This window comes from Carlito syrichta, unplaced genomic scaffold (assembly GCF_000164805.1).
Source record: "Carlito syrichta isolate Samal-C Ts95f unplaced genomic scaffold, Tarsius_syrichta-2.0.1 Scaffold287905, whole genome shotgun sequence".
NCBI classification, from domain to species: Eukaryota; Metazoa; Chordata; class Mammalia; order Primates; family Tarsiidae; genus Carlito; species Carlito syrichta.
In genome coordinates, this window is record NW_007232001.1 from 191,567 (window position 1) to 200,101 (window position 8,535).

Consider the following 8,535-nt stretch of genomic DNA (forward strand, 5'->3'; position numbering starts at 1 on the left):
GGCACCAGGCGCCCCGCGATTCTTATGGGAGGTCTCGTGTGCCCCGTGCCCCTTGTGGGAGGAGCAGTGGGCGCCCCGCGTCCCATTGGGGTGCTCCGGGCGCCCTGTGTCTCCGGGTTGAGGGGACACTGGGCGCTCGCATCTCGTGGGGGCCCGGTGTGCCCCGTGCCCCTTGTGCCGGGAGCAGTGGGCACCCCGCGTCCCCTTAGAGGTTGTCCTGGGTGCCCTATGTCTCCCTGTCGGGGGGACACTAGGCTCCCGCGCCTCCTTGTGGGGGTCTTGTGTGTCCCGTGCCCCTTGTGAGGGGAGCAGTGGGCACCCCGCGTCCCCTTAGAGGTTGTCCTGGGTGCCCTATGTCTCCCTGTCGGGGGGACACTAGGCTCCCGCGCCTCCTTGTGGGGGTCTTGTGTGTCCCGTGCCCCTTGTGAGGGGAGCAGTGGGCGCCCCGCGTCCCCTTGGGAGGTGCTCTGGGCGCCCCCGTCTCCCTCTTGGGGCATGGGCGTCCCGCGTCTGCCCATGGGGGACACTGACCCCCCGCCCCGCAGCAACACCCCGCACCCACGTGGCCCATCCCGGACCGGCCCCCGAGGAGTGGCGGCCGTGACCTCCCAGGGCGCCAGGCCGCACCTGCTCTCAACACCTGTCACCTTCCTCCCTAGGAGGACCCCGTCCTCGAGCGCTACTTTAAAGGCCACAAGGCCGCGGTCACCTCCGTGGACTTCAGCCCCAGCGGCAAACAACTCGGTGAGTGCGAAGCTTGTGTTCCTGTCGCAATGGGCCAAACTCTGCTGGAGGGACACCTGCCCTCCCGTCCAGGCGGCACCCCCCAGGATCCCCGAGGACCCACCCGGGGCGGAGGCTGGCCGATCCTCGGGAGCCTGTGGGGCGCCCCAGGGCCACCCGACCATCCACCCTGAACCTTCGCTCTGCAGGTCGGGCCTGGCAGGCGACTTTCGCCGACTTGCCGCCAGGAGGAGTGAGTGGGAAGGGGAGGGGTTTGTCCTCGGCCGGGAGGGTGGGGTGTTGGCTGGAGAGTTTGTGAAAAGTTGCGAGACGAGCAGGAGGAAGTGGGGACGGAGGAACCGGGCTGCGCCGGAGGCGGGGGACCACGGGGACTCGGGTGAGCCCTGGAAGGCCCGGGCGGCTGCAGGGGAGCCGGTGCCCGCATGCGAGGAGGGGCCTGCCGGGAAGTCCACCCCCACCTGTGCCGGGAGCGCCGCGCCGGGGTCCCCTGCGGGGTGGCAGGGTGACCGCGTCTGCGCCCCAGCCATGAGGATCCGGATGGGCGTGCGGTGGACGTGTGCCGGCAAGAGCTGCCTGCTGCTGGCGCTGCTAACCGTGGCCTATGTGCTGGTGGAGCTCTTGGGATCCTCCTTCCACGCCTCCCCAGAAGCCGGCCAGGCCAGGGTGTCACGAAGGCTCGCAGACCTCCAGAGGGTGGAGGACTTGTCCCACCCGCTGTACGAGAAGCCCCCCGCAGATTCCCATGCGCTTGGAGAATGGGGGAGGGCCAGCAAACTCCAGCTGGACGAGGGAGCGCTGAAGCAACAGGAGGAGCTCATCGAGAGATATGCCATCAACATCTACCTGAGTGACCGGATCTCCCTGCACCGCCACATAGAGGACAGGAGAATGTACGAGTGCAAGTCCAGGAAGTTCAACTACCGGAGGCTTCCCACCACCTCCGTGATCATCGCCTTCTACAACGAGGCCTGGTCCACGTTGCTCCGCACCATTCACAGTGTGTTGGAGACTTCTCCTGCCGTCCTCCTGAAGGAGATCATCTTGGTGGATGACTTGAGTGACAGAGTATATCTGAAGGCGCAGCTTGAAACCTACATCAGCAGCCTGGAGAGGGTACGCTTGATCAGGACCAATAAGCGAGAGGGACTGGTTAGGGCACGCCTGATCGGGGCCACTTTTGCCACTGGGGATGTCCTCACGTTCCTGGATTGCCACTGTGAGTGTAATTCTGGTTGGCTAGAACCACTTCTGGAAAGGATTGGCCGGGATGAAACAGCTGTTGTTTGTCCTGTGATCGACACCATTGATTGGAACACTTTTGAATTCTATATGCAAACAGGGGAGCCCATGATTGGTGGGTTTGACTGGCGTTTGACGTTCCAGTGGCATTCTGTCCCCAAACACGAAAGGGACAGGCGGCTATCAAGAATCGACCCCATCAGATCGCCCACCATGGCTGGAGGGTTGTTTGCCGTCAGTAAGAAGTATTTCCAGTACCTGGGAACGTATGATACGGGAATGGAAGTGTGGGGAGGTGAGAACCTCGAGCTGTCCTTTAGGGTGTGGCAGTGTGGTGGCAAGTTGGAGATCCACCCCTGTTCCCATGTGGGCCACGTGTTTCCCAAGCGGGCACCATATGCCCGCCCCAATTTCCTGCAGAACACAGCCCGGGCTGCAGAGGTGTGGATGGACCAATACAAAGAGCACTTCTACAATCGAAACCCTCCAGCCAGGAAAGAAGCCTATGGTGACATTTCAGAAAGAAAATTACTGCGAGAACGACTGAGATGCAAGAGCTTTGACTGGTATTTGAAGAACGTGTTCCCTAACTTACATGTTCCAGAGGATCGGCCAGGCTGGCATGGGGCCATTCGCAGTATGGGGATCTCATCTGAGTGTTTAGACTATAATTCTCCCGACAACAATCCCACAGGTGCTAACCTCTCACTGTTTGGCTGTCACGGTCAAGGAGGCAATCAATTCTTTGAATATACTTCAAACAAAGAAATAAGGTTTAATTCTGTGACAGAGTTATGTGCGGAGGTTCCTGAGCAAAAAAATCATGTTGGAATGCAAAATTGTCCTAAAGATGGGTTCCCTGTTCCAGCCAACATTATTTGGCATTTTAAAGAAGATGGCACCATTTTCCACCCCCACTCGGGATTGTGTCTTAGCGCCTATCGGACACCGGAGGGCCACCCTAATGTGCAGATGAGAACTTGTGATGCTTTGGATAAAAATCAAATTTGGAGTTTTGAGAGATAGAAGCGCACAACAGCATTTTCATCGTGAGCTGACAGTGGCTTTCCTGAGAAAGTCAAAGAGCCTTAAGAGGTTCTTGGAGATTGTATTTGATCAGAGGTCACCCAGTGGTCATCTGTGGGGCATGGAAAAGCTGGGGTTCGTTGTAGTGTCTCACACTGAGTCTGGGTGCCCGAGTGCTGCTGTCTCAATGTGTCTTCCTGATGGGGTGTTGTTTTATTTAAGAGCTTTGTCAGTATGGTCTCTTATTTCTCCTTAAAGAAGTTGACTGTGAATTAAGACACAAAACATTTAAGTGCCAGACTTAGTATAAAAGAATGTAAAAGTCCAGGGGAAAATGAGGTATGATTTATGTTAATGGATAAGCTCACTGCATATCTCATTTTTAAACAAAACTTATAAATATGCAGTTTGAGCTATTGCTATTTTTAGTACATAGAATTTCTTTGTTAGCCAGCACATTCAATTTTAGATTTTTATTTTTTTAAATCCTCTAATCAAGTAGAAATCAAAGAAATTTGATCTTAGGAAGAAAGGCCTGGGTTTAGATATGTGAATCATCAAAAAAAGAATGTGAGTTTGGAGGTCTTTTTAACATACACATATCTCAGAAAACCATACCCATGTAGAATGAATGAGGAGATGTGTCCATTCAACACTTTGTAAACTTGAGCTGTTGGACTTAACTGATCTATATATTGATACCTCAAATCTCTCTGATTTAGTAAGCTGTCCTCTATGAACTCGTTTGTGCGTAGGGCATTCTCTGACTGCACTTCCTTAAGTTATGAATGTATGGGAAAGGGACTCATTCAGAATCCTGTGCCTCCCTTTGTTAATGCTTAATCACTTAAAGTAAACACAGTCCAGGCCTCTCTAAGTTAAACCCAACTATGTTTGTTGAAATGTGTGAAACTGAAAGTGGGCCAGGTTCTACAAAGGCTGTGGAACTCTGCTACGAGTTCTGCTAACCAAGAAATTTAAGCATTTATCTTTAAAATACTGGGGGAAAAAAACCGCCTTGGCAGTTGTTCATGCTGCCTTCCAACTGGCATCGAGCCTGGTGCCCAGGCAGCTCTCAGGAAGTGAGTGCATGCATGGCCAAGCCGAGAAATATGACTTTGGTCAAGTCATTTGACATGTCTGGGCCTCAATTTCCTCATCTGTAAACTGGATGCTGGGCTCAATCCTGATCCCTTGCAGCTGTGAAATGTTGATTGCACGTGATTCCCTTCTCAGACCCAGTCCTAGTGCAGTCTTCACAACATGGTGTATCTTTCTACTTTTGATGTGGAGCTTTTGAGCAATGTTCATTCCAGTCATAAAGCTGGAAAAGAGGCAAGGTTTTGAAAATGAAAGGAGCCGAACTCACCTGAAGTGGTTTATTTCTGTGGGTTGAAAAGTTGTTATAGTCAGTGTTTATAGTCATCTCATTTTGACAATTGTTGAACTAGTTTTGTTTTTAAAACTTTGAGACTCTAAGAGTAATATTTTGACTGAGAATATAAATATTTTCCAAACTAAATTATTTGAGAAGTAAACATGCCTTTATATTTTTTTTAAAATGTATTTTTACTGATTTTATACCAGTGTCATATCCAGAAATCACAGGCTGAATTTAGAATTAAATTTTAATTAGTTCACTTTGGCCTAGATTTGTGAAAAATGCATGCTTCATAAATAATTAGTTCAGAGTATTCATGAGTAGTGTTGTTTTTAGTGTTTACTTGATGACTCGGAGAGTCTTTGCAAAATCTGAGTCATTTGGGATAACCATTTCAAAAAATAAAATTGCTATGCAGTCTTTAATATTTTGTTTCTCTTATACCTCTTAAAATGAAAATGTGTTCATAGTTACTGTAAGTTATTCAGTAACCTTAAAGCTTATCAAAGAATTATCCGGATTCCATGTGCAGTATGGCTGACCTTGGGTTGTATTTAAGGGTTTACAATACCAGTTTTTTCTAAGGGATTCTTCTAAACCCACCCACTCCCCTTGCCCAGTCCACTTTTAAAAAATTCTATTTTTCACTTATTTTTAAGTTTTCTCTCTTTATTTATTGTTTGTTGTTTTTGTTAGCTCCCTGTCATATGGGAAAACTAAAATTGTTATGTTCTGGAAGTACTTATTATAGTGATTTTTATTTTAATATCTCAGTGCTCCTATCAAAAGGGAAAAGAGGCTTTTAAAAGGAAAATACTTAATTCCTTATTTACTTTTGCCCTAAATTGCTGGATGTGACCCAGCAGTCTTTTAGGAAAAGATTTTAGGCTGATGTTTTATTTGTACCAATAATTCCGAATGGTCAGGCTGCTCTTTCCTCCCAGTAGTAAATGTAACAGAAAGACAGGATGCACATTTTCACTTTTGACTCCAAAAATGCACTAATGCTATGTACAAAACATATGTTGACTCCCTAATTCGAAATTATTGGTACCAAAGCTCTCTTTTGCTATAGACAATTAAGATTGACCTATTGTGTTCATTTACATGATTAATGACAGTTTTAGGAAAATATTTGGTGGTCAAGGCATTTCAACTTTAAACGTTTACTCTGTCATTTAGTGTTCAAGTCTGTGAGTAGATTGACTATCTAAATAGGCATTTTTAGCAGTCATTTTTTTAAAAATGATAATCTAGTCATCAGAAGGATCTCTGTGGCTCAAAATAACTTGTTTGCAAAAGAAAATTTACTTACTCGGTAGTAGGCTCCTGCATGTTCATTATATGTTGTCAAATCAATCTTTTCTAGGTTGAAGACTAGAGATTATTTTTAAGTTGTGTAATCTTAGCTGGTTTCGGGTCTCGGTTTTAATTAATAAAATATTTAGTTTTGACTTGTTTGCCCTTTTGAATTGCTGTTTTAATAATATATTTGAAAGAGCACAAAGTATGTTGAGATCCTGCTTAATCTCATGAATGATGAGATTTTTTTTCTGTGCGATGAGCGGTTTCCATCCTTTTTTGTTAATGGTATTTGCAATGTTGATTAAGATGCATAAAATAAAATATGTGCCTAATTATTTTTGCAAATGGATTGTGATGATTGTAGCATATGGGATCATGCTCCTTTGTACACATTTATGCTGGTGACAGAGGTAAGTTCAGTTCGTCATTCATTTACTTACTTGGAAATGCAGACAGCAGTACATTAAAAAGTCAAGGTTCCCACGTGATTTTGCAAGGTGTCTGAAGTGGTGTTAGCACTCTTCCTGCTTAACTGCTTGTGAACACACTAGAAATGACCAGGGTTCTCTGGGACCCACCACTATGAACAGAAAAGAAGCAGGTGGACATCCAGGCATGTTAGCACCAATTTAAGTGCCCTGAGCTGAAAAGAAAAAACCCTGCCTTATAAACAACATAACCGGCCAGGTGTGGTGGCTCACTCCTGTAATCCCAGCACTTTGGAGACTGAGGCAGGAGGATTGCTTGAGCCCAGAAGTTTGAGACCAGCCTAGGCAACATAGCGAGAACTTGTCTCTTAATAAAACAATAAATAAATAATCCACATAACCCTCCACTTCCCCTGTCCTAAGGGCAGCCCCTTTCCATCTGTGGCCTCTCTCTCTCTTTCGCTGTAGTGATTCCTGACTAACCTTACACACTGGCCACTCCTAGCCAGACACGCCGCCAGGGAATGGCTGTTCTAAGGACAATGCTTTAACAGCACATGTCATATAGCCACATGCAGCATCTGTGTAGGTCTGTGTAGGTGAAATCAGCATATTTCCACTGATCTCTTGTTTTTTATACATTTAAAAGTTCCTATAGATTCTTGTTTTAATCTTGCTCTCTTACTAAGTGACCCTTGCAACTCTGTGTAAATCACTTCATTTCTCTGTGCTTCCAGGTTTTGTGAATGCAAAAAAAGACTGGAAAACCCATAGAGACAGAACATTAGTGATTGTCAGGGCAGGGAGGGAGGGATAGAGAATGACTGCTAAGGGAGGTGGGATTTTGGCTGGTCGTGGGGTTATGAGAATGTTTTGGAATTAGTGGCAATGACTGCACAACTTTGGGCAAAACACTGAATTGTACACTTTAAGAGGGTGCATTTTATGGTATGTGAATTATATCTCAACTTTCAAAAATACTTCAGAAAAAACAGGAGAGGCTGGAGAATTTCAAGTGTCCCAGAAAAGATTTCTCTTTTCTCTGTGCCTCTCTGTGCACGCTAGACTTGAGAACAGACCAGGAGGAATTACTATTAGTAACGCTTGAGTCATTTGAAATTTGCAGAAATAAAGTTACATGTGAATCTGTCTGCTTAGTATTAGGTGGGGCATGGAAATCGGTTTGTGTTGGAGTGTTTTCTAAAATTTCAGTGAAAGCCTAATCAGTCCCTTTGGGCAAAAGGTAGAGGTGACTGTAAAAGAGTTCCTGAGTTGTCTAGTTGTTCATGACAGAACTGAAAATTAGAGAAGTTCTTCAACTCAGACTAGTCGGGCACTGCTTTTCCCTTTGTGCCAAGCGTGGTCACCCTGGCTGGGCAGGAAGCGATACTGTGGCAGGTCGCGGTGTCCTCAGCTATTTGGTTGCCGTCCCAGACCACTTATTTGCATTTATCTAATCCTGTAAAAGGGAAGAGGAGGTACTCTTGTTTACTTAATATTCCCTTATTTAGTTAATGATACCGGGCACCAGATGCTGTCCTGTGCTCTAGGTTTGCACGAGGAAGTGAACAAAACAGATGTGCTCTATAAAATGACATGAGAAGTTAATGGTCCCATGGTAGAGACAGATATTAACTAGTAAACTCACAAATCCATGTGTCAGTACAGCTTGATGAAGCAAAGGGAGCAGTCCAGTGCCGTGAAGGGCAGGAGCAGGGTGCGTCGAAGGAGGATGATGTGGAGGACATATGCACATTGATGGTTTCAAGAATGCTTCTCTGTGGAAGTTAGATTTAACTGAAGACCTGTAGGAGGAGTGAGCTGTGTGAAGTTTGGAAAGAGAAGGATAGACAAAGACCAAGGGTGGGAAACAGCTGTCCTAGATCAGGGGAGCAAAAGAATGGGCAGGGCCTGATAAACAGGAAGAGAGAGAGAGAGATGAAGCTGCTGCGGGAGACAGAGGCAGTTGGGCAGGGCCTCAGAGGCTGTCCTGGGTTAAATGGTGGCCCTCCACAAGATATGTCCATGGCCTGATCCCTGGAGCCTGTCATGTGACTTTATTTGGAAACAAAGGTCTTTGTAGATGTATTTAAGAATCTGCCAGGCACGGTAGCTCATGCTTATAATCCCAGCACTTTGGGAAGCCAAGGCAGAAGGATTACTTGAGCCCAGGAGTTCAAGACTAGCCAAGGCATCATAGCAAGACTTCATCTCTCCAAAAAAAAAAAAAAATTAGTTGAGCTTGATGGCACTTGCCTGTAATCCCAGCTACTCAAAAGGGTGAGGCAGAAGGATGGCCTGAGCCCAGGAGGTCAAGGCTGCAGCGAGCAGTGATTATGCCACAACTGCCTCTGTCTCCCCCAGCAGCTTCATCTCTCTCTCTCTCTCTCTCTCTCTCTCTCTCTCTCTCTT

The 8,535-nt window shown here is 46.8% G+C and overlaps 2 protein-coding genes across 2 annotated transcripts in view; both read left to right on the top strand.

Annotated features, from left to right (window-relative positions):
• Positions 1-650: 650 nt before the first annotated feature.
• LOC103255176 (POC1 centriolar protein homolog B-like) overlaps positions 651-8,535 on the top strand; it is a 67,750-nt gene continuing 59,865 nt past the window's right edge. The window contains exon 1 of the mRNA XM_021710011.1: positions 651-744. The gene's annotated coding sequence lies outside the window, so the exon portion shown is untranslated. The remainder of the gene's footprint in view (positions 745-8,535) is intronic.
• On the top strand, positions 1,083-3,018 carry LOC103255175 (polypeptide N-acetylgalactosaminyltransferase 4). Its single transcript, XM_008053144.2, has one exon. The coding sequence runs from the start codon at positions 1,270-1,272 to the stop codon at positions 3,007-3,009; it is 1,740 nt and encodes a 579-aa protein (XP_008051335.1). The 5' UTR covers positions 1,083-1,269; the 3' UTR covers positions 3,010-3,018.

Coding starts and splice junctions, on each gene's coding strand:
- LOC103255175 (XM_008053144.2), top strand. CDS start 1,270: ATGAGGATCCGGATGGGCGTGCGGTGGACGTGTGCCGGCAAGAGCTGC.